Source organism: Leuciscus leuciscus (assembly GCF_965113295.1).
Source record: "Leuciscus leuciscus genome assembly, chromosome: 6".
NCBI lineage: Eukaryota > Metazoa > Chordata > Actinopteri > Cypriniformes > Leuciscidae > Leuciscus > Leuciscus leuciscus.
This window is the reverse complement of record NC_138730.1, coordinates 42,927,535-42,954,436: the sequence shown is the minus strand read 5'-3', so window position 1 is coordinate 42,954,436 and position 26,902 is coordinate 42,927,535. Positions and strand designations below refer to the sequence as shown.

The 26,902-nt window shown below is 36.8% G+C and overlaps 1 protein-coding gene across 2 annotated transcripts in view; it reads left to right on the top strand.

Moving 5' to 3' along the window:
• Window positions 1-26,902, top strand: part of LOC309501021 (sodium channel protein type 5 subunit alpha-like) — a gene marked incomplete at its 5' end in the record, with an annotated part of 50,114 nt that overhangs the window by 15,227 nt on the left and 7,985 nt on the right. For both annotated transcript variants that reach the window (XM_082172919.1, XM_082172918.1), the window contains 13 exons: window positions 4,627-4,768; window positions 4,859-5,056; window positions 5,377-5,559; window positions 8,261-8,611; window positions 9,815-9,929; window positions 10,340-10,578; window positions 12,093-12,266; window positions 14,130-14,486; window positions 17,559-17,981; window positions 22,707-22,824; window positions 22,929-23,083; window positions 23,308-23,481; window positions 26,269-26,391. In XM_082172919.1, the coding sequence (XP_082029045.1) occupies window positions 4,627-4,768; window positions 4,859-5,056; window positions 5,377-5,559; window positions 8,261-8,611; window positions 9,815-9,929; window positions 10,340-10,578; window positions 12,093-12,266; window positions 14,130-14,486; window positions 17,559-17,981; window positions 22,707-22,824; window positions 22,929-23,083; window positions 23,308-23,481; window positions 26,269-26,391 (2,752 nt within the window). The remainder of the gene's footprint in view (window positions 1-4,626; window positions 4,769-4,858; window positions 5,057-5,376; window positions 5,560-8,260; window positions 8,612-9,814; window positions 9,930-10,339; window positions 10,579-12,092; window positions 12,267-14,129; window positions 14,487-17,558; window positions 17,982-22,706; window positions 22,825-22,928; window positions 23,084-23,307; window positions 23,482-26,268; window positions 26,392-26,902) is intronic.

Sequence of the window (26,902 nt, the reverse complement as noted above, 5' to 3'; positions counted from 1 at the left end):
TAACAGAAACACAAATATATGTTTGATTGGCCTTCTGTCAAATGATTGCATACTTGCTAAATTCTATAAAGCAGCTGGTATGAAAGGTCAGCACTTACTTGTGAGTGGGCAGAACCATCGTTTCAACCACTGTTACTGTAGAGACCCGAGTACCTCTGTCCTCATGGCAACCTCAATCCTGACTACTTAATCTGTGAATTGACTGCGAACTGGACCAGACCTACAGGAAAGGAAAAACACAAATTACGTCTCATTAATCTGTTTTTTCTCCTATAATTTTGCTTAAGTCTCCTGATTCTTAGATGTTGATCCTGAGAAATAGATCCCAGTAATCTTTAAAATCTTCAACAGTAAATCTTCACTAGAACTATAGCTTCAGAAGAGATCTCAAAATGATCTCAAACTGTGCTCAGCGATACCCAAGTCTGCAAAGATAATATGACTTAATGGAGTTCTTAGGTATGTGTCATTAGAGCATCAACTTTGTCTGAGATGTTTCTCATAAAGCTTATTAGAAGAAATAAAAGTAGATACAAATAAGATTGTTGTACAGATCTAAAATGAAGTATAGATATATAAAATTATAGATTCACTACTAGCATTTAAAAGTTTGGGGTAAGTTTTTTTTTTTTTAAGAAATGAATTATTTTATTCAGCAAGGATGCATTCAATTGATCAAAGCGCTGTTCTTTTGAACTTTCTATTAATCAAAGACTCCTGAAAATGGTTTCCACAAAAATATGAAGCAGCACAACTGTTTTCAAAATTGATAATAATCAGAAATGTTTCTTGAGTAGAAAATTAGCATATTAGAATGATTTCTGAAGGAGTAATGATGCTGAAAACTCAGCTTTGATCACAGGAAAAATTTTCATTTAAAAATATATTCACATAGAAAAGAGTTCTTTTAAATTGTAATACTATTTCACAATACTACTGTTTTTACTGTATTTTTGATCAAACATATGCAGCCTTGTTGAGCATTCTTTTTAAAAGATAAAAAATCTTACTGACACCAAACTTCTGAACGGTAGTGCATAAAGACATGCACACATACAATTGTCAACAATTCTCTCATTAGTGCCTGTTTTATTCTCCTTTCAGAGAATTTTAGGATAATCATGAGATAACTTTCTGCTTGGCAAATCCAGTACTGTAAGATCTCTTCTCTTGTCTATGACACAGGTTGTATCGCAACAGTCACTAAGCATGGTATTGTACTGCACAGTATTATATAAACCTGAGTGTGTTTGAACACATTGTCAGGGAGATCATGTTTGCACGATCTCTCTCTCTCTCTTTCTGCCTTTGGGCGAGAGATTTACAGATGGCCTCGTTTTGCGGCTCTGCTGTCCAGCTGTTGGCATTTCCATTACTAAATGATCCCTCTGTCAGATTGACATGCGTCTGTCCTCTGCTTGGCCTGTCACTCAAACTTAATGTCACCATGGTAACCGAGAGAAAGAGAGGATGGACTGAGGTCAGGAGGAAAAAAATTAACTGCAACTCGATACCCATCTGTTTACTTATAATCTTTTTTTGGGACCTCAACGCATGTGACTGCTGTGCTGTCCGAGATGGTTTCATATCCTATAAAAAAACTGTACACTAAAGTCCAAGAGTTTGGGATCATTATGTTTTTAAAAAAATTAAGAAACTGATACTTTTATTTATCAAGGACACACAAATGATCACAAATGACAGTAAATATATTTCTATTTCTAATAAATGCTGTTCTTTAGGATTTTCTATTCATAAGAATGGATGATGCTGAAAATTCTGCTTTGATCACAGGAATCAATTATATTTTAAAACATATTCAAATAGAAAAAACATTGTTTTAAAATTCTAATAATATTTCACAACATCACCGTTTGATCAAATAATTGCAGCCTTGGTGAGCAGAAAAAAATTCTTTTAACCCTTTCATGCATGAATTATGATATCCTCAGTCAGGATTTTTTTCCTATGTGTTTTTATTGCTCTTAGGGCATGAAAAACAAGAATTGATTTTTATTTTATTTTTTTACAAATTTTTCAAAGAGATCTTCAGATGTCCACTTGAGTGGACAGCATGCGTTTGGTTTAAAATTAAGATATACTAGATTTAATATAAGACAATAATCAAACACATAAAGTATGTGAATTTAACGAACTAATCAATACAATTATATCAAATCATGTGAAAACTATAAAATATATACAAAAAATCTAAATGCAAAATATTGCAAAGGCTTCATACAGCTTCATACAAGTTGCACTTCGCGTATCTTTGATATCAGAACATGAGGACGTGATTCCATCAGAATTTTCTACAGCCTGTCAAGGCACAACTGTGGAAACCACTCAGATGCTCCCTCCAGTGCACCAGCGTATGGAGATTTACCCTTATTAGCTGATAATTCTGATTATGTTCAAGATGGACATGCACATTTCTATCATAGCCCTCCTCTGAGAAAACCTAGCGATACGTTTTTTTAATCTCATCTGAAATGATCAGTGTTGAGGGTAACACACTACAACTAACATGCATAACGCATTCAGATTACTTTTTTGATGTTACAAGTAAAGTAATGTGTTACAAGTAACATGCATTACCTAATCAGATTACTTTTTGATGTTATGAGTAAGGAAACGCATTACAAGTAACATGCATTACGTAATCAGATTACTTTTTGATGTTATGAGTAAAGAAACACATTACAAGTAACATGCATTACGTAATCAGATTAATTTTGATGTTATGAGTAAAAAAACACATTACAATAACGTGCATTATGAAATCAGATTACTTTTTGATCTAACAAATAAAGTAATGCATTACAAGTGTCATACATATGTAATCACATGACTTTTTTCAATGTCAATGAAAATTACATTCTAATAATACAAGTACATTTATTTACAGTAAAAAAGTCACTGCAGATTAAGTTTTTAAGTTTTAAATTTCAAAAACAATATTCACATTATAATTATGAATTGTAGCTGAAATATAGCAGTTGATGCATGACGTCCACTACAGTGGACATGTGATTAATCAGAGTTTTCTCTCAATCTAAAATAAAAACTTGGAAAATTTTACTGTGATATGACTCATTAGATATTGCTTGATGCTGCAATATTTTTTTTACCAACAAGAGTCTCCTAGATTAGAAGGAATGGGTGGATATTCTGAAGCAACTTGGCATGTCTGACTGACCCTTGGCCATCTTGATTTGGAGGGGGAAAAAATCGAAATACAAAGGCTTGCCACTTGATTGCAATTTATAGGATGATGCACAAGGGTCCAATGAAGAGATTGATGTGCAACTTTGCCATAAAAACCCGTGCAAATTCAAGAAAATGCATTTTTAATAGCTGTCCACTGTAGTGACCACTATGCGTGAAAGGGTTAAAATGTTTTATTTGTAAACATTTTAACGAACTTAATAATAATGCAATTAATGTCTAATAAAGGTTGGTTTAAAGCACTTAATTAATGTCATTTTCCATGATCTAATCTAGTGAGAACTATTTACTGTTAATAAGTTGTTAACAAAGCATTATCTCATTATCTATTAAACTCTTTACAAATGAGCTAATTAAACGATAATAATTTGTTAATTACAGTTGAATGAAGAACTCACTATTTGTATATAGTCTGTTAATGTTTTAAAGCTGCTCTAAGCGATGTTGGGTGACGTCACTTCTTGTTGACGTTCTAAGTATTGTCAAACAAAACGGAGGCTAGCTCGACCCTCCCTCCTCCTCATCCCGTCCCCTCCCCCTCCCTCCCGTGCTTCCTGAAACAGTCATGAACCATTTAGAAAAAACAAACTGGATTTACCCTCCTGTCCAGCAAAAACAGAGCCTCCTGAATGTCGGATTGGAAGCCCTTCTGCCGGCGGACTTCTCGCCACCTTTTCCCTATTCTTTGTTATTTGTTCATCGGAACGTCGTCTCTTTGGTCGTGTGTCGGCCATTTCAAAATTCTCAAGAATATAACATTTTAACGTTAGTCGTTGTTAGGACATCTCTCCTCTAGCTAACTTTCCTCTTCATGCTTCTCTCTCCCTCACTCCCCACATGTGCACCCCCACCCCCAAATCATTCTTGTCGGTTATTGGCTGGAACACTGTTTGTTATGTTTCGTGGTCCAGGCTGGGCCAGTTTGTTTTTCTTGCCGTTTGTGGAGCCTGCGCTGTCTACAGAGACCGCGTTATTTTACAGTGTGTTCAGGGGAGAGGCAGCTAGCGGATAGTGAGGAGATGTTTGCTGTATGTGACAAAAAAATGTTTGGCCTAAAAAAATCGTGACATCGCTTAAGTTGATAAAATATTAATTAACTATAAACTAAATTTGCAAATGGAGTAAGTACTTTATTACACTATAGTTATTATAAAGTGTTACCCTAATTTTTTTGTGATAAAATGTTTACGAACATTTAATTCATAAAGTTTAATTAAAATGAACTAAATCCATGAAAACGATTCCCTGATGGGAACCCCTATAGGTTATATATGTGAAGCGCCTGACAGACCCTTTAAGGTTCTATATAGAACCATTTCTTCTAAGAATGATATATGCTCCTATGTCTTACATTATCATTCCTGCTGTTAAACATCTTCATGTTTCTTTCATACACAGGAAGTGCCCTGATGGGTTTGACTGTTTAAAAACAGGTCGGAACCCAAACTATGGCTACACAAGCTTTGACACGTTTGGCTGGGCCTTCCTGGCTCTCTTCAGACTGATGACACAAGACTACTGGGAAAACCTCTACCATCAGGTACAAGCCTTGACACTGAAGACATAATAACCTTTTATCACAGAGACTAATTATTATTACAAACCTCTCTTCTTGTCCTCTCCGTGGCAGACTTTGCGGTCAGCAGGGAAGACCTACATGATTTTCTTTGTGCTGGTGATATTTCTGGGTTCGTTTTACCTGGTGAACTTGATCCTGGCTGTCGTGGCCATGGCATATGAGGAGCAAAACCAGGCGACCATCGCAGAAGCCTGGGCAAAAGAAAGAGAGTTTCAGCTGGCGATGGAACAGCTACGCAAGGAACAGAGTGTAATTCGACAAATATTCTTATTAACAATCTGAAATAAAGAAGAATCACCTGGACATTAACTTTTTGTGTTGGCCCAGATCCGGCCCACATCTGGTACACGTGGATTCCACACGTATGTGGGCCGGATCTGGGCCGACACTATGTTGCTTTCTAGGGTGGATTGCAAACGTTTTTGAATACAGCTGAAAATGACTGAAATTATGTTATTTTCCCAGCAACTACCTAAAATGTTTTGCTTTGCACTGCAAGAACTCAGTTATAATACTCATTGCAAATTCAGATCAAGCACATCTGATTTGTCTGTTCTCTTTGGTGTTAGGCGTTAGCAAAACAGCGTAGAAAAGACGCTGAGATGGCCCTGGCAGTGGATTTATCTCCGTCAACCTTCAGTCGGAAAAACTCTTTGAAAGGCCAAAGTATAGGCCTACCGAGATCCCACAGAACGCTGTCAGAGGAGACGGAGGACAACATTTTGCCAAAGTTTGACCCGTTTGATGAGAAAGTAAGTATTTTCTTAGTATTTCAGAACTCATACATTTTTAATGATTAAAAAACAGCATTTATTAATCCTTGTTCATGCCTTATTGCATGATATATTAAATAATAGAGAAAAAAAATATTTCCACACATTTTATTACCAGTCATAGAGCACATTGAACAATTCAACACATCATTTACAAAAATTATAATAATAGGGGGTAGATCTAGGTATGTTACTTTGGCGCAACAACATGCAATAATGGGAATAAATACAAAAAGTGCAGTCTATTTAAAATATATCTCTTTATTTCATAACAAAACACATTTTATGAAAGATCTTCAACATCAACTTCATTTAAAAAAAAACATTTGTACTGAAAAAGTAATACAGTTACAACCAGTTACCATCTTAGTGGGGTTTGTTACCTAGAAGTAACAATGCGCAACAAAGGAGTATTATTGTTATGCATTCATTCTCATTCAATTTTCAAGGTAAAAATCAAAAACTGGATAGAAAACTAATTTGTGTTGTTTAAAACAGACTAAAGAACAAACACTGGTGGATCATTCACTATTAACACATAAATCATGGATGAGCCACTTCTTCATCTTAGGTTACTGTGTGTGAAAGGAGAACAGTTTTGTCAGGAGTGTGACACAGAAACACGTCACATTTCATGCACTTGATTATGCCATTGCATCCAGGATATTTACACCTCCCTCTGTTTTCACTGTAGACAGACCAGTGGTCTATGCGGTCCAAGCGGACTGGGGCCGGGGGTAGAGGTGCAGTTGCGCCCCGTCTTTTTTTCAGGTCTAAACCTGAACCTATTGCTGATAATATTGTATTGCTAACTAGCATGAAAACAGAGAATTCTCATTCCACTGTTGCATATTGTTGCTTTGAGGCAACATAGCTATTTTACCCATTTACAAAAGAAACATTCAATGAAAACATAATCAACAGAGTGAAATTAAATCAGAACTTACCCAAAATTGTGAAAATATTTTTAATAAGGAAAATGTCACTTTTTCAAAGTTTTGTGGAGCTGAAAAAACATGGCTCTGCATGTGAGTGCAGGTGAGGAAAAGACATTGAAAAGGGGGTTGGACAAGTCATGTAATCAAATACAAGCATTCTATTGGCTTTTCATACTTCCTCCAGATTAAAATAAGCAGGTTTTTTTGGTGTATGATTTTGTAAGCCTGAGAATATGAGGGAAAATGGGTATGTTACCCTGAAGCAACACTATGCAATAGAGGGTTAACTTATGTTAAGAAATAAGACATTGTAAAGTGTTACCCTTTTTTTAATCAGGAAAAATGACAAGAGTGAACATTTAAAGCCCCAAAATAAATATAACTGGAGAAATAGTAGCGTAGTTCAGGCAGAACACTGATCGCTAAACAATATCAGCTGACGCTCAGCTGATTTGTTACTCCACCTACTCGAATCAACTATAGTATTTAAGCTCATTTAACGAATGCTCCGCAGTCTGTCGACATTTACACCACCTCCACCCCTTCACCTCCTAGCATCTTCATAATAGAGCAGTGGATTCTGTATAGAAACTCTATGTACGTAATCATTGTATCTCCTAAACATATGCTAAGAAACATTTGGTTATTAAAGGCTTGGGGGATTTGTGTCTCAAGAATGTATATCTCAAGCTGTCTAGTACAGGTGAAACTTGAAAAATAGAATATCATGCAAAAGATGTATATATAACTATATACATATGCATGATTATACTTTTCAGAGGGCCGACATTTCTGTATTTAAAATCCTTTTTTTTTTATTGATTTCATGAAATATTAAAATTTTCAGAGATTTTGAATTTGGGGTTTTCATTAAGCTGTAAGCCATAATCATCAAAATTATAACTTTTGCACGATATTCACATTTTTCAAGTTTCACCTGTATGGCAGCTCAAGCACCTTAGAGACTAAGCCTCTCGCCAAATCCAAAGATTGTCAATAAATTTCATTCTCAAAGTGGTCCTGACTGAAATATACACTGGCGGTCAAAAGTTTGGAATTATTACGATTATTTAATGTTTTTCAAAGAAGTCTCTTCTGCTCAATAAGGCTGCATTTTGACCTTTAGTCAAAACTTGCCCTGTGTTTTTGGGTAAGATCTTTAAAAAAAAATTTTTTTAATAGAAATTAATACTTTTATTCAACAAGAATGCATTAAATTGATTTTCCAAAAAACATGCAAAAAATTATATTTTAAATAAATCCTGTTCTTTTGATAGAATCCTGATTTTTTTTTTACAGTTTCCACAAAAATATTAAGCAGCGACATTGATAATAAGAACTATTATTATTGCAAATCAGCATATTAGAATGATTTCTGAAGGATCATGTGACACTGAAGACTGGAGTAATGATGCTGAAAATGCAGCTTTGATCACTGGAATAAATTACATTTTAAAATATATTCAAATAGAAAAGAGTTATTTTAAATTGTAATAATATTTCACAATATTACTGTTTTTACTGTATTTTTGAGCAAATAAATGCAGCCTTGGTGAGCGTAAGAGACTAATAAAACAAATCTTAATTTTTCCAAACTTTAGACAAAAAAAATGAATAGAGCACTTAACCTAATTAAATTTTACATTTAAAAGTACCACATTTTCCACATAAAATTGCTTCTGTCTTGCTATATGAATGTCTTATATCATCTGCCCTCTCTCTTTCAACCTCTTGTCCTCCAGCCAGCTCACCCTCTGCTCGCCACTCTCTCCTCTCATCCTCTGAGCTCTCATCGCGGAAGCCAACTCAGTATCTTCACCTTCCGGCCGCGCAACAGTTCCGAGGCCGACTTTGCAGACGACGAACACAGCATCCATGACACCGGCCGGAGCCGAGCGGGCTCTATGGCGACTCCGTGGCACAAGCGACGTACGGGCAGCATCAGGAGTCACTCCTCACAGGTGTTCACGCCCACCCTCACTCTTAACGGCAGACTAAACCTTTCTTTGGACCAGAACGGCATCACCAGCATCGGCCTGCACACCCCAACCTCTTTTCCAGCGTTCAGTATGGAGCAGGTCAAGGAGGGCACGGTATGCTCTTATCTGCATCACACCAGATTTACACTGATTCAAAACCTGTATGTTTGTCCTCCAATGACACAAAAGTAGTTATCGAGGAGAATGCCCAGACACATCTATCCAATTAAATGTTTATGGAAAAGAGCAGAGTTGATGGTTTTTGTCCCAAAAGTTAGTAAGGAATGCATTGCAACAATCTCAGTGAAATAATAAGTGCAGTAATAATAATTTGATGCTGAAAAATATACCAACCAATATGTGTATGCATGCCTGGCAGCTTGTGAGGAATGTTTTCAAAATGGTGACTTGTAGCGCTTTTCACAATACACATTGATTCAAAGCAGTTTTACAGAAAATCATGATGTAAATGTTTATAATGTCTTAATATTTTCATATCTTATAATCGGATTTAGCAGATTAGAGCTGGGCACAAACATTTTGTGATGAGACAAGCATACAGGCAGTTGAGATTTGCTTCATAGTATATATTGCTTTATGTGGGTGTACTATATGTACGCGGATAAAGTAGGAGTACAATAACTGAAGACAATATAGTTACATTTTGCAATAATTTTTTTTTTTTAAATCAGGCTGTACAATATTTACTGCTTTCCATTAGTGTACTGTATGTATGCAGATATAATATGTATCCAACTTTTAATATTTCGCTGGTCGATAAAATAGTTTACATTTTCCAACAAAATGACAATCAAGCAGTTGAGATTTGCTATATGTGACCCTGGATCACAAAACCAGTCACATGTCGCACGGATATATTTGTGGCAATAGCCAACAATACATTGTATGGGTCAAAATTATAGATTTTTCTTTTATGCCAAAAATCATTAGCATATTAAGTAAAGATAATGTTCCATTTCCTATCGTAAATATATGAAATATATATTTTTTTGAGTGAATGCAGCATAATCACGAACATAAATGGACAACTTTAAAGGTGATTTTCTCAATGTTTCAATTTTTTTCAACCCTCAGATTCCAGATTTTCAAATATTTGTATCTCGGCCATATATTTCCCTATAATAACAAACCATACATCAATGGAAAGCTTATTTATTCAGCTTTCAGGTGATGTATACATCTCAATTTTTAAAAAATGGTTTTGTGGTCCAGGGTCACATATAGTCTCAGCGCTTATGCTGCTTTAGAAGGAGGTTCACTAGGATTTGATGTTTTGATGTTCATTTTGATTGACAGGAGTCAGTGTGTCAGACTGAACAGACCACTGCAGCTGCCAAGCAGGAGGAAGTCCCGCCCCCTCAAAGGAAGAGAGGACTGAGCTCTGTCAGCTTCTTCAGTGACGCCATGGACGGTGTGATGGACAAAATTATTTAGACAAATTAAAACAGACAAATGAGAGAATTTTTGACATGCTTTAGAAGAATAGACGTAGATGTGAGAGTATCAATGTGGATATCGGATCATATCAGTAGTAGATCATTTGGTTTTAGAAGAATTTGATGAGAAATATTTGAGTTCACATTGAGATCTCTAGCTTTTGTTTGCAGACTTTGGTATCTTAACAAATCTGAGCACAGTTTGAGACCGCTGAACTCTCTTCTGAAACTCTTTCTCATGAGACAAATAGTGAGAAGCAAAAATGAACATTGATTGCTCTCGAATTAATCTCACCTTGCCTCAAGGAGAAACAATTTATCTATTAAAAGATTTTACCTTAAATGCACGATTTTACTTATTTATTGTCTCCATCTCTTCTCTTAGAACTTGAAGAGGCCCATCAGAAATGTCCTCCATGCTGGTATGAATTTGCGAAGAAGTACCTGATTTGGACATGTTCTCCAACCTGGCTGAGAGTGAAGGACACACTTAAAGTCATGGTGATGGACCCCTTCCTGGACCTTGCAATTACCATTTGCATTGTTCTCAACACATTGTTCATGGCACTGGAGCACTATCCCATGACTGATGAATTCAACAGCATGTTGAGTGTTGGAAATCTGGTGAGGACAATTACAGTAAAAGTGGCGCTCTTAAAAACTTGGTTTGTTTGAGCATCTCAACCAGCCCTGTCTCTTTGCTTCTTCTGCATCTGTAGAATTAAACTACTGGCCAACAGCACCAAGGTTGCATTTATTTGCTTAAAAAATACAGTAAAAACAGTAATATTGTGAAATATTATTACAATTTAAAATAACTGTTTTGTAAGTGAATGTTATGTTAAAATGTAATTTATTAGTGTGATTACAAAGTAAAATTTTCAGCATTATTACTCCAGTTTTCAGTGTCACATGATCCTTCAGAAATCATTCTAATATGCTGATTTGATGCTCAAAAAACATTTCTTATTATTATCAATAGCTATGTTTCCATCCAAAGTTGCAAATTTAACTTGTGCGCTAAATAGGATTATCAGAATGAAAAAAATTTTGAATAAAACATTGATGTGAAGTTGCTGCAACCAAAAATGGAAGTTGCTGCAATCGGGGAAGCTACTTCCTAATCATAAATGACTAGCGTCTCAGAGCGTGCAGACGAAACACATTAAACGCTATCATGTTCTCTTGCGTTCGGATGCTGGTGTTTGGGGACGCAATCATGCGAGACACCTCTGGGAGGGAATTAAACTTAATCGTTCTGTCGACAGACTTTGGCTCAGGAATTTCAGAATGACAAAACAAACTGTGCAATGATTAGTCCACTGGTTAGTCCAGTTATTCAATCACATCCACTGTTGAGAAAAAGTCATGTGAGTTTTTTGTTGAGCATTGAGGGATTTATTTGGTAAATGTTTATGCACATCATCTTATTGGATAAGAAAAATGGATCTGCCTCAATTGAGTGCACATTTTTGCACATCTTGGTGTTTCTATTCAGTGTTTTTTTTTTATGCGATATCCCAAAATGCACATAAAAATAAGTGGACTAAACTATATTTTGTGAAAACAGATTTTTGGGCGTTTTTGCCTTTTATGAGGACAGTAGCTAGACAGGAAGTGAGGCGTGAGAGAGAGGGGGGATGGGATCGGGAAAGGTCCACGAGCCGGGACTCGAACTCAGGTAGCCCGAAGCACAACGGTGCTTACATGTCAGTGCACTTGCCCATGAGGCTATTGGCGCCAACAAAAACTGATACAGGTTTTTTTTTTTTTTTTGCCTTTTATGAGGACAGTAGCTAGACAGGAAGTGAGGTGAGAGAGAGAGAGGGGGGGACGAGATCGGGAAAGGTCCTCGAGCCGGGACTTGAACTCAGGTCGCCCGAAGCACAACGGCGCTACATGTCGGCGCACTTGCCCACGAGGCTATTGGTTTAGGATTCTTTGATTAATAAAAAGTTCAGAAGAACAGCATTTATTATATTTATTCACAATATTATTGTTTTGAATTTATTTTTGGTCAAATAAATGCAGCCTTGGCAAGCATGGACATCTTTCAAAAAAAAAAAAAAACGTATTATTCCAAACGTTTGACCTGTAGAGTATAATTTTAAATGTAGAGTTTTGTTCTTGCTTACCAGGTGTTCACTGGAATCTTCACAGCGGAGATGTTGCTGAAGATCTTTGCTCTGGATCCGTACTATTACTTTCAGCAAGGCTGGAACATCTTTGATGGAATTATCGTTAGTTTGAGTCTGATGGAGTTGGGCCTTTCCAATGTGGAGGGTCTGTCTGTCCTCCGCTCGTTCAGACTGGTAAGTTTCGATCCTGCTTGGAAATAGACATATTAAATTCTCCAGATTGGACAGCAGTGGATTGTCACGTGGATAATATATGAGAATGCCATAAGGAGACCTCTGAATATTTTTGAGCGAATCATTGAATCAGAGTTTTGAATCAGTTAAAGGGGGAATTCACTGCTAGCAAAATGGGCTTTTGATATAACTTGGCTGTCTACGCTGTAGAGACGCAAAAAAAAAAAAACCCTGCTACGCGACCAGAGAAACCCGGCTGTGGTGTTACATTTTGCTTAAACCTTCAATACTCATTATGCACTTTTGATTTTGGTGCCACCCTTCTGTCGATTTGATGTAAAAAAAAAGTCCTGGAGCTATCAAAAGTCCACCAGATAATGCAAAATTATTATTTTTGTGTCGTCCGGTGAAATCTGCAGACAAATAATCAGGGATATCTGGGAGCAGGTGACATAAAGAAAGAATAAAAGTTTACATATTTTTCATTTAAATACTACAGATATTGTAACAAAACAAACCTGGGTGAAAATCAGCCAATTATTCATTAACTGAAGCAGATTATTTCAATTTATTCACACAAATGTTTAAATCAGAATCTCTGTCCAACATCTGTCGTAACACTCACATACTTATGGGTCTCAAGACATTGAAGGATCATGAAACTAATTTAATGTCATTAGAAAACTTAATGGCCAACTAAAAAGCACATTAAAATCATAAAGATGAAATAAAATTTCAGTGTTACTTAATTTTATATTGCCAGCAAAATGACTGTGAATATATCATGCATATTCAATACATTGCTTTGAATATTAGTATGCATCATTAAGAGATGACAGCTTTGAAAGAAAGAAAAAAACACCATAGGTTTACACAATTCAGATTTGTATTATCCCAAAACGGACATCATTTCACACTTGATCTTGATCCTTGGCTCTAAAACTGCCATAATTTTTTTGTACCTGTAGTGTGTAATTAAGAGGCATAAGTGTATTTGACACACACTGAATCCATTAGTGCAGATAGCCCACCGACACATCTGTATTTATGTGATGAAAAACAGTACGCGTGACAAAGGTGGCACGCAGAGTCCATCGGAACTTGTATGACCCCATGTGACCTCAAGCGTCTTACAGTTCATTAACAGATTAAAGCTGCACAGTGCTTTTAACATCCCTTTATATTGTGATAATAAAAACAGTTGTTAAGCAGCTGACCATGAAAAAGTCAATTTTTTTATGTACACACACAGCATGTGTACATTAAAAATTTGACTTTTTCATGGCTTCACCCACATGTGCATATTTGGCTGGGTAGTAATCCATTATCCATTAGTGATATTTAATATGTTAGAGTTGACATGTCAGAAAGTATAACTTTCTTTTAGTTCAACATCAGTCATATTGCTAACTAAATATAGGTCATGCTTTAGCTCAAATAAAATGACCAGTTAGGGGAATTTACATGAGGAAATATGTATTTGATTGGCATTCAAAATCTGATGGTTTGCAACATGATTATTAAATTAATAATTTGAGAGACATTATAGAGTACAGCCAAAACATATCTTGCAATTTAATTCAACACGAATGCATTCACAACTTCTGAAATCTGATGTATTTCTTGAGATATTCAAGGAGAAAAAAATGTATCCATCAAAACTTGATGGTCAAAAGTTTCTCTGTAGTGGTTCAGTGGTATGAAAAATAAAAGAGCTTAGCGACTGCAGCCGATACTGAAAGGCGTTTTTTGGTCTGGAATCAAACAAGCATGATAAGACCAGAATGAATTTACTGAATTAATTAGGGTTATTTTTAATTTCATGTTAACTATATTGATATATGATCTGTATTTTGTCCTCAGCTGAGAGTTTTTAAACTAGCGAAATCGTGGCCCACCCTCAACACGCTGATAAAGATCATCGGTAACTCCGTGGGTGCTTTGGGGAACCTGACGCTGGTCTTGGCCATCATCGTCTTCATCTTCGCTGTGGTAGGCATGCAGCTGTTTGGTAAAAACTATCAGGACTGCGTGTGCAAGATCAGCTATGACTGCACCCTTCCTCGCTGGCACATGAAGGACTTCTTCCACTCGTTCCTCATCGTCTTCAGGGTCTTGTGCGGGGAATGGATCGAGACCATGTGGGACTGTATGGAGGTGGCTGGACAGCCGCTTTGCATTCTGGTCTTCATGCTGGTCATGGTCATAGGAAACCTGGTGGTGAGTACGAGAGCTCAGGTTATGATAATGAGATGCTGTGGAATACTTGATTCTGATTGGTCAATCACGACATTCTGCTGTAAAACATCACTCAGCAGTCTTTTTCTTCACACATAATAAATTAGTCTGGATTACTGTATGAAGATGTGATTGATCAGAGTGGGAATATCCATGTTCCTAATAAATGCAAATTCTTTTTCTTATCTAGTAATACGTTAAAGCATTTGTAACACATTTGCATAATGCCAGCCTATGGTCTTCATTGGCTTCCCTCGAACAAGGTCTACTTCGACCCTCAGACACTGTAGTTGAAGCTGAGACTGGAAGAGTTTGGTTCGTGTTGTCAACATGTGGAGAAGACGCTGTTTTCTGTGCTGTGAATGCAAATCCACTTTGCTGCTCTTCCAAAGGATGAATTTATACTGTAAAACTGACGCCATCGTTACTGTTCGTATCACTGTGTGTGTGTATACAAGTGCTGAGGAAGGTCTGGATCTGAAATTCAGATATGGTAATAGGCGTTTCTTTTCCGACACGCGCTGTAAGCGGTGGACCAATCACAACAGACTGTGCCATCTGACCAATCAGAGCAGAGTAGGCTCTCGGAAAAGAGGGGTTTAGAGCGACCGAATCCTTGACTGAACCGTTTCAGACACTGCGAGAAAAGAGCTGATGCTGCAAATGTATTTTATATGAAAATTAAATGTTTTTTGACCTTGGATTCATGTAAATCTATCGTAGGAGATCACAAAACAAAATTAGGAACCTTTAAAATAGCATAATAGGGGCTTTTCCAAAACAGAAAAAGGAGACGTTAGGCAGAATGTCCAAGCTAATAAGAATGTGAATGCATATTTTATACTGACAAGCTCCAAGGACAATGTTTAGGATATTTTATGGTATTTTTTGGAGCTTGGCAGAATACATTACCACTCACCTTTGGTGTATGCAAAAAAAGCATGCCAAATGTTTGGGTAAATTATTCCTTTAAAGACAAACTTGAGAGAATGGATTTATGCACTGGCTAATTCAGAGGCATAGATGGTCAGTAACAGGAGACAGAAGCGGTGGCGTTTAAACACAGGATTTCCTCTACCGAGATCGGATTATTATTGAAATGACTCTATGATGGGGTCATGATATCTACTGAACTCCTGACTCTCAAACGTTTAGACATCACAATCATTTATTGACTAGACAAAAAACAAAACAAAAAAACATGAGAAGAAACACAGATCACATACACAGAAGTTTTGCATCTTAAAACACTAAATTGCCATAAATTTGCAGAATTTGCATACATTTTTCAACTAGTTTCTGGGAGGTCTGGTTCATTATTCTTTGCAGTGAAATATATATTTTAAAGATAAACCATCATACTCTAAGAAAAATCTGATTGTGGGGATTCATAAGATGGAATTAGAGAAATATTACTTAGGCCTAATACTCCCAGATGTTCTTGATCCAGTCATGACTAAAAATACCTCCAAGAAATTAGGGTCTTTTCCCAGAAAATAAGACGCTACTAAGCTTTCCTAAGTTTTCCTGTTTTGACATGATGACTGTCCTAAAAAAAGACACTGATGATGTTTCAAAGAATGAAATTGCTGATGTAACAAGCGCAATTATTTTCAATCGCTATAAAATGGCTTTTAAAATAGCCAATAATCACGAACATTAAAAATCATTGGGCAAAAGGTGTGAGAATCCTGGTTTACTGTGTTTGGCAGATTGCAAACAAAGGAAACCTCAGGGTAGATGCTATGTAGGGTGATGCAAATGGAAACAAGTCATTGAGGGATAGATAAAGTTGGTTTATTGGCTGTACATATTTTGTACAGTTGTGTGTGCACTAAAATACTTTTTGGAAAGACTTTTTCAATAAGTTCCTTCCTAATGATTGACACCAATTTACACAAAAGTACATCCATTTGAACGTAGTACTGTACTTCTGTCCCTCAAAGTCAAGTTTTCCTGCAATAATATTGTAAACCCTGACTAGCAAAGAAAAATCAGCACATTTTAGCCTTTATTATTTTACCCAGAAGTCCCCTGGTGTGTGTCGCTTGGAAACACATTCAATATGTCCAAAGGCTTGTGCTTAAGCATACTTAAGTACACTGTTGTCCTATTCTGGATTTTCCAGCTCAAAATTGGCAACTTGTGTACTCTATAAATGTTGTAAAAAATAAATAAAAAAAACTCTACAGAAGCAGCCGACATTGGTAATTCATTCACAATTCTTTTTAAAGCCGGGTAGAGGGTAGACAGCATGGGGATGCAAAATTGTGAGGCACTTTGTCCTTTGTCCAGAAAAGGACAAAAAAGCCTCACATCTCAAGTGGTGTGGATGATCTCTCAGTGAAGGTCTTAAATTAAAATCACTAAGATGACATATGGTCCAAAATTATCAAATGGCCATTTCTACAGAAAATGTGCATCTTTTTTTTTTGGTGTTTGTTTCAATTTAATCACAGACCACTTAATCAAACATCATTTTATAATCTGAACTGGGTCTGAACGTAAATTATATATAAAAATTATATATATATAAAACGTAAATTGCAAGAATATTTTCTCACCTATTGACCTTATTCGCATAAGCCTCCTCAAACCCTCTGTAACACTATCCGGTGAGATCTGTCTGGGATTGAGAAGTCAGTTTGGGATTATCTTTGCTGTCTTATTAAAGGTCAGAGTGCAACTAATCAGGTTTCCATGACAGCCCGTAAAGTGGCTCTTATAATAGACCAGACTGCAGGAAAAAAGCCTGTTGTGAACATGGGACATTTTTGTAAGCGATTGACCATTCCTGCTTGGCACAGGAGGACTGCCATGGAAACAGTTGATGTAACTGAAGGTATTTAGATCAACAACTGTGCTCACAATATCCTAGTCGGATATCAAGATTTACCATTTCAGTGAATGTACCGCTTTGCACAGCTGCAACATCAGAACATATAATTATCTCACTCTAAAATAGAGTTGGGTCCACAATCTCAATTGGCTATCCAAAAACAATCCCAGAAATCAAATTTGCTTACAAATCTGCATTCTTTGGTTCTCTCTTAGGTGTTGAATCTGTTTCTGGCCCTGTTGTTGAGCTCCTTCAGCTCTGATAACCTGTCTGCGCCCGATGAAGATGGAGAAATGAACAACCTCCAGATAGCCATCGCTCGAATCCAGTGTGGTTTCTCTTGGCTGCTGAACGCCATCAAAGACCTCTGCAACGGGAACCTGGCAGGGCACAGACAGAAGGCCAAGGAGGTGCCGGCGCCCCTGAAGGAGAATCATGCTGAGTGCAACGGCGGTTTGGGAAGTTTGGGGCAGCATGGAGAGAAGTCCGTTATTCCAGAAGTACAGGACAGTTACATGACCAATCCCAACCTCACCATCTGTGTGCCCATCGCACCAGGAGAATCAGATGTGGAATTTCCTGAGGAGGAGGAGGATGATGAAGACACGGTGTCATCAGAGGATGAAGATCAGAAACCGGTGAGAGGTTATGAGAGGTGATTTATTAGTATTAGTGTTGGGAATTTGGTTCATTAGGTTCTTGAGGTTGTGTAGTCCGATTCATGAGCAAAAGATTCATAAGAGTCGGTTCTTTTTAATGGATTGGTCAAAACACTCTTGGTTGGTTAATTCGGTTTCTGATCCGCTCAGTGTTATTTTTGTATTATTGAGATACAAAAGTTTAAGTAATTTTGTGTATTTTGGTATTTTTAGTAGTTTCATTCTGAGTTATTTTAGCTAAAATGAGAAATGGAGGCTTTATTTTTAGTTGATATTTTAATTTTAGTTTTAGTTATCTTTAATAACCCTGGCTCTAACTTAACATGTACATGTTTTCTTTATAATTAATGAGTATTAATTAATCATTTAAATAATTAAAAAATACTTGACAAAAGTCTTTGTTTTTTGGGACCAACTATTTTTGCATCCTTAATTGTTAATGAAATTGTTTATTATGAAACCGGAATCATTTCCATTTTAGTTCTGTGAAATAGAACTGAAATTCAAAACCAGAATAATACAATTTATTTTGATTATGATCCCTAATTAGTAGCTTATACATCTGAACTTTTAAGAAATCACACCAATTTTTTAAAATTGGTATCACAAATTTGGACTTAAAGGGTTAGTTCACCCAAAAATGAAAATTATGTCATTAATGACTCACCCTCATGTCGTTCCAAGCCCGTAAGACCTCCTTTCATCTTCGGAACACAGTTTAAGATATTTTAGATTTAGTCCGAGAGCTTTCTGTCCCTCCATTGAAAATGTATGTACGGTATACTGTCCATGTCCAGAAAGGTAATAAAAACATCATCAAAGTAGTCCATGTGACATCAGTGGGTTAGTTAGAAGTTTTTGAAGCATCGAAAATACTTTTTGTGCGCAAAAAAACCCCAAAATGCATCACACACATGACCAGCGTCGGCCAATAGTGAGCTTACGCGTGACGTATAACACAGACGCGCTACGCTGTTACACTACGTGAACTAACTCGAGGCCCAGAGAGAAGGAAATGAATAGTGGAATAAAGTCGGGTTTTTTTGTGTTTTTTTTGCGCACAAAAAGTATTTTCGATGCTTCAAAAACTTTTAACTAACCCACTGATGTCACATGGACTACTTTGATGATGTTTTTATTACCTTTCTGGACATGGACAGTATACCGTACATACATTTTCAATGGAGGGACAGAAAGCTCTCGGACTAAATCTAAAATATCTTAAACTGTGTTCCGAAGATGATCGGAGGTCTTACGGGCTTGGAACGACATGAGGGTGAGTCATTAATGACATCATTTTCATTTTTGGGTGAACTAACCCTTTAACAATAGACAAGCAAGTCATTTCGCATATTGATATACAGTAATGCCATTTAACTTGCTTTTACACTGTTTAAATTCAAATGTCTGGATTTCTAGAAAAAACAAATGCATAAATGGCATCCGGACCAGTTAGATATATAACCCTAAATCCTTCATATACTGCATATAATAGTTCATTTGTTTATCCCTGTTGTGAGTGGCTGGGAGCTCAAACGAGCGAGTGGTGTCAGAGGTCAGAGAGATGATATGATATAACACGTGTGAGGAAGCGAGCCAGTGGCCGTATAGGTGGGGAGGTTGGGGGGTGGGGGGCATCCAGATTCATAAGCTGATAAGCTGCAAAGCAGGCAAGGTGAACCCAACAGACACGCCATACAGTATATTTGTTATATAAGAGAAACGGGATTCGAGAGGAGCATAGGAATGTAGATATAAAATGGTGGAATGGTGGACCAAAAAAGTAGCACCAAAAGTAGTCCATACAACAGCGTTATATTTCAGACGACAGCTTTGTTAGGAACTGCAATTTAGTTGTTATTTACTGTAGGTATTTGCTGTACCTCTCAAACCTCAATCTGTTCTACTATGGTGTATCAAGATTATTTGGCATTATTGTCCTGCTGACACGTCTTTTTGTCAAGTCAAGTCAAGTCACCTTCATTTATATAGCGCTTTTAACAGTATGGATTGTTTCAAAGCAGCTTTACAGTGATGATAGGAAATCACCGCAACAGATTGTTTAGGCTTTACAACAGCTCTAGGATAAAGTTATTGTCCAGCTAAAGTTAGTTTTGATTGATTCACTTCCGTTGCGAAGATCATTAGTTATTAACTTAGCTGGGCCGCTAACACGACACCGTTCTAACAGGAAAACCCTTAACGCGCTCCGGCCGCCCATCCGCACAAAACAGCGCCTGGTGTCTCGAGAACGCACTCCCTGAAATAGGTTCGAAGGTGCAAACGATTATCCGTTATCTCTGCGCAAACCTCGAAAACGCAGACGTCGCGCACATGCGCATTACGTGTTCAGTCCAAAGGTATGCATGTTTGAATATATATATGCGCAGGCGTGTTCGACCCTCAATAAACTATTTTGTGACTTATTAGAATTGTAAGTTTCACAACACTGAAGAGTGACTTCATTGAAACTGGCAAGCGAAGTCTATGAGACCACAAGATGCCATTTGGAACAAGGCCTTTAAAGATCTGTTGTTTAAGTGCCCCTGTTATGCTTTTTCAGATATTACTTTTCATATAGTGTGAATCATTCATTGCATTAAAAGCATCTCAGGATGAACTTCCTGGCATTGTTTGGTTTCAAACTTCTTCCAAAACCTTTTTGACGTCTTAAGGCACAAAATTAAGAGTAATCCAGCCTCTCTCACACACACACACACACACACACACACACACACACACACACACACACACACACACACACACACACACACACACACACACACACACACACACACACACACACACACACACACACACACACACACACACACACACACACACACACACACACACACACTCGCCTGCCTCGTAATGTGGGATTACATAAGCAGCACTATTGGATTGTGCTGGCACCTTTGGACCAGTAATCTCCGTAAATCATTTAAAATATGTTGCCATTACATGCAGGGAAAATCTCATCAAAATTGTATTAAGAAGGCCCACTGCCTACATAGAGAAAGAAACAAGGAGAATGAAACAGTATAATCTGAAATCTTGCCATCTCAGATTATACTGGAGGTTTCTAACCTTGACTTGTGCACTCGTGGATTAGATGCATATGCTAGTATCGCGCCATATGTATCTTGGGATGCATGTGTTCTATTAGCTGTCTGTGTTTTCCATGCCAAACCCAGAGGTTTTTTCAATCAGTGTTGATTTCCTGGCTTATATGTGCAAAGATACACTGAATTGACAGATATAATACCAGTATATATATGAGGCCAAGCAACTAAATGGTAGCATAATTATGCATTGCATTAAGCATTAGATGAAGAATGAACAGACAGAGGGAATATAATGTAGAAAACTGAGATGGTTCATAACTTACCCTGTCCGTTCAAGCACACAGACATACAGTGATTTATCCAATAGGTCCAGCAACCATGCTCATCTGAGCTTAAGATCAACTGAGCCAAACTTGGAAAGAACTGAACATAATTTGTTGGGTGAAGTAGCACTAGGTGGATCGGTTTCCAAACTTCTCAGTAACACTCAGAACATAATGCTAAAGACCCCCACAAAGTTGTGTTTTAAAGGGGTCCTATTATGCCCTTTTACGGAGTCTTGATTTTGCTTTTGGGGTGTACTAGAAAATGCTTGATTGTTAAAAAAAACACTATTTTTCACATATTTTACATTATTAAAACTCTCCCCCCAGTCTGTCCCGAACAAGTCGTTTTCGATGAAGGTTTCCAAACTTTCGTGTGCTCAGGAAATTTGTGTTCAGCACTTAGCGTGTGTTCAGGAAATGTCCCGAACTGGGATAATTCATCCATAACTGCGAGCCATAACTGCAAGCTCTATTCTAGTGTAAATATAAAGGATAGCAGCATTTTAAAACCAATTTGAGCCCGATTCAGACCCTGACAATGTTAACAAACAAGATGATCACCCAGAAAGGATTTCATGTACGGACTTTGCAATGCACGGATTTCACACGACGTTTCAGAGTGGTATGTTTTTCTTATACATTATAGATATGATGTTATCCACCATTTAATCATGATATTTGTCGGAAAACTATGGTTATACAAACAGCAATCAATCACAAAATTATGGTTAATTTCCTAAGAGGCGGTGAACAGCCTTACAAAAGCGAGAGCTTACAAAAGCTATAGTAAACAACACTATATCAACACTAATGTTGGCAAGAAAGAGAGCGTAGCAACAACATAAAACTCATAATTGGAACTGTTAATAGAAAATGCAACTAAAAATCCAACATAAAGATCCAACACTAGATTGTCCTGACAAAGTGGAAACTCCACTTCAGGAGAAGTTTTTGTGTGTAGCCTGCATTGTGGTTCTGGAAGCTGTTCTCCATAAAATGTGCAGTAAAATTTTAGAATGATTTCTGAAGGATCATATGACACTGAACGATGCTGGAAATATATCTGTGCATCACAGGAATAAATTACATTTGAAAATATATATATATATTAAAAAAAAAGTATTTTAAACTGAACTAATATTTCACAATGTTACTGTTACTATATTTTTGGTCAAATAAATGCAGCGTTGGTGAGCAGAAGAGTCTTCTTTTAAACACATTAAAACTGACGGTGGATTTGAATGGTATCTGTAATGGTTGATAAAATCTTAATGAAAACTCAATTCAAGCTTTGCTGCCCTGTTCAACAGGAAGTCATCAGCCTCTCTGAAGGAAGTACAGTGGACCTGAGGAAGCCTGGGGAGGATGAGGAGGAATATTCTGAGATGGGAGAAGATGTCATGGATCCAGACGAGTGTTTCCCTGAGTGTAAGCAGATAAAACACAAAACAAGACTATATAATATTTGTTCTCCTGTGAACATTGCACTATGCATGGTGTTTACAAGACCTAATCTCTCTGTATCTCTCCAGTCTGTATGCAGCACTGCAAGTGTTGTAATATAAACACAACCAGAGGTTTGGGACAGATGTGGTGGAGGTTGAGGAAGACGTGCTATCAGATTGTAGAGCACAGCTGGTTCGAGACCTTCATCATCTTCATGATCCTCCTCAGTAGTGGAGCTCTGGTGAGGAACAAAGCTGATTGGTGAACTTTAACCATTCGTTTACTGTTTACATCAAAGCAAAATCCATCTTCCAAACCGTGTTTTGTCCATTGACTGCTAGCTAGAGCGCCAAAAGTTACACAGTGTACCTTTAAAATGGTCCAAATTGTGATTAAATGTGTCGTTAGATTAATCAGAATCAAGTTTCCTGTTCTCATTGTGTAATGATATTCTTCTTCTGACAGGCGTTTGAAGACATTTACATAGAACAGCGGAAGGTGGTGAAGGTGATGTTGGAATATGCTGACAAGGTGTTCAGCTACATCTTTGTGCTGGAGATGTTTCTGAAGTGGATCGCTTACGGCTTTAAGAAATACTTCACCAATTACTGGTGCTGGCTGGACTTCCTGATTGTGGATGTGAGTAGAAGAATCTTCTCTAGCTGAATACTGGATCAGGGTTGAACTGTTGCGTTTCCATCTGGTAGACTTGGATCATTTAATTTAGGCCAAGACGCTTCTGAGATGGATATTTAGTATGACATACAGTCTTAAAAATAAAGGCTCTTTATTGGCATTGATGGTTTTAACAACCATGAAACCTTTCCGTTCCTCGAAAGTTTATTTATAAGGGAAAAAAGGTTCTTTAGATTATTAAAATATTCTTCACGCTTGGAAAAATCGGTTCTTTTATGAACTGGTCACTGAAATGTTCTTTGAGAAACCTAAAATGGTCCTTCTATGGCATCGCTGTGATAAAACCCTTTTAGAACCTTTATTTTTAAGAGTTTTTAGACTATATTAGATTTATAATATTTAGTGTAACAATATATTGTTTTAGTATAAAAGGGCCATGAATGTAAAACTAGATATATTCTAACTGGTCTAACATGAGGAATCATTCATTTTGCAGATTTTTGAAGGCTGTTTGTTACAGTGATTTTACCACAAATAATATGAAACGTAGTGTCCTTAATCATGGAAAAACACACAACGCTTTAATAAAATGTCTGCAACAGCAATCTTATAAAAACACCAATGTTCAATAAATAGTTTGATTTATTAACAACTGGAATAAATAATTCTTCCACAAATAATATCATTATTCTTACTGTAGGCTGTTTACATTTGGAAAGCAATAGAGTAACTTGTTGCATTAATGTAGATGTGCAAATTTAGGATTTAGAGTTTGAGCTATACAATGACATTAGAGATATAGGGCCAGATTTACTTATTTCCCATAAAAGCACCGATGGGAGTGGTAAGTTTTCGCACGTGATCTACTGATAACGCGCAAATTAATGAACACAGACGCAACCGGATCATTTCCATAGTGACCAATGCAAACTAGCAGTTAGCTTCTGGTTTAAGACGTGCGCTTTTTTTGGGAGGTAAATAATGGCGCAAATACCAGTAAATTGACTTGCGCAAACCTTAGTTAATCACCTTGCATGATTCATTTAAATACTCTCCTAGCATAAATTTAGCGTCTGAAAGGGAAACTCCTACAAATGCATATGCAATTAGGTCAGCCGCAAAATAACCCTGTCCATGTCTTTTCAGTGCTAACTTTTCACAGCGTGTCTTTAGTAAATCCTGACAGTAGTTTTTTAACGCCAAAAGAGGGTTTGCGGTGACGCAAGTTGTTAGTAAATCTGGCCTATACTGCAAAGATTTCATTTTCAAGATTTGAAATTTTCATTGTTAGTTTTGGTTTTATGGTTTAGTGTTACTGCCATTTTTAGGACACCTCAAACATTTTATGGCAGATTGTAAGTCAAAATTGAGATGTTATGGAAACAAATCTCTCATACACCGGGATAATTCGCTCAAAAAACATGTACACACAACACAACTATACATGAACACACTGAATGAAAGCATCTGGAGTAGCTCAACTAACACTAGCAGATTGTGTGAGTGTGTCTCACCTGATGCTCATCTGACCCACACAGATCTCCACACACACCTCTAATGATAGGGTAAGTTCATAGTTCAAAGGTCAGAGGTGAGCGAAGGCTCACATCTGTATCTCAGCTGCAGTTCTCTTCTCATCCAGATATAAATGCCACCGTCTCTCTGTCAGCATTTATTTCCACCTGTAATTTAACATGGTGTCAAGTTTGAGATGTTTGATAAATATCTTTACAGGACCTTGGCTTTTATATCAGAATATACACACTGTATCAAAGAATTATCTGGAGAAGATCAGTTACATTTAGGACTGTCAATAAAATCAATGATTGTAAACGTACATTACAGTGAGACGTGTTAGTAACTAAAGAAAATATGATCTAAAATCTGTACCGTAAAGTTTTTATGACTTTTTTTTTTAGTTTTAGTTGTTAATTTTGCACTTTTAGTTATGTCATTCATTCTTTGTCTTCTGAAGTTTTTGTTTTAGAGCCAATTGCACAGAAATATCTTCTTTAGATATATTGCAGTGACAAGGGAAACTATAGAAATAGTTTTTTATAAAGAACTTACTATTCTTGGGACTTTTAAATTTATTAAGCCATACTATGAAACAACATCCTAATTGGAAAATCAGAATACTATTTGGACTGATGAAAATAATAATAATAAATTATGATCAAAAGAAATTATTCAAAAGAAAAACCCAAATTCTTTATAAAACCTCACTCTATTTTTATATATATGCATTTTGATTATGCATATATAGTTGAGTATGTGGGTATGTACATTGATGTACATATGTGCATACTTGTCCATGTTTTGTCTTCATTTCACCTCATCGACCAAAATCCCACTGTACCTGTGAGCCACAACCTGCCATTACAGCAGAAGACCATTCTGTTCTACACTGTCTGTCGACTTTGACTGTAGAATAGAGTGGAAACCTATTGCGATTTGTAAAACCGATCTGATTTATATGCCCTAATAAATAAGTTCCTATAGAATGTCCCAAAAATGCATAAATATTTAGTCAAAAGGTGTTTTTTCTTATTATTTTATGCTGGTTATTTTATGCTGTTTTGATATAGCATTACCAGCAGTCAGTAGAATGTTAATGTCTCTACAAACATCTTTATTAGGTATTATTTTTTTATTTTTTTATTCTAATTTTTTTTTTTTTTTTTAGTCTTATGCCATTTTTTAGATTGCCTATTAAATATAAAAATCCATTCATAATTGTTAGAATTCAATATTTTATTAAAAAGTTCTGTATGTTTTCTCATATTGCAGGTGTCCTTGATTAGCTTGGTTGCTAACTCTCTGGGCTACTCGGACTTTGGGGCCATCAAATCTTTAAGGACTCTCAGAGCTCTGAGGCCATTGAGGGCCCTGTCTAGATTCGAAGGAATGCGGGTAAGATGCTCTCTAAATATGTTATAAAACTGATAAAGCATGTCGAGTTTTCAGGGAATCTAGTCAGATCACACCACCCTGCATCATATTTGCTGAATGAAATCCAATTCTTGTTTCTTACTAATTTTGGCGTGCTGATTCGTTTTGCTCTAGCATGTTAGCCTGGGAAAACCCAGACAACTTCCGGCAAATTTAGATTTGCTCTGCAAGTAGTCTGGCAAAGAGCTCATTCAAGCCCATTTCCATGCCGTCGAAATCGCGGCACCAATCAGAAACGTTGAGGCGGGCTTTACACGATGATGATCGCTCAGATTGGTTTTAGATCTAGCCTATCCAATTGCGCAGAGAGGCATTTGAACGACGTCCACTCCGTTGGTGAAGCGCACCAACTTTTATATGCATTATTATATTCAAATTGCAAACACATGAGGACAGTCTCCATGAAAGACCCACTGGCAGATGAACGTGCTACTACATTTCTCTCCGAAACGGGAGGAAATTAAATTAGATT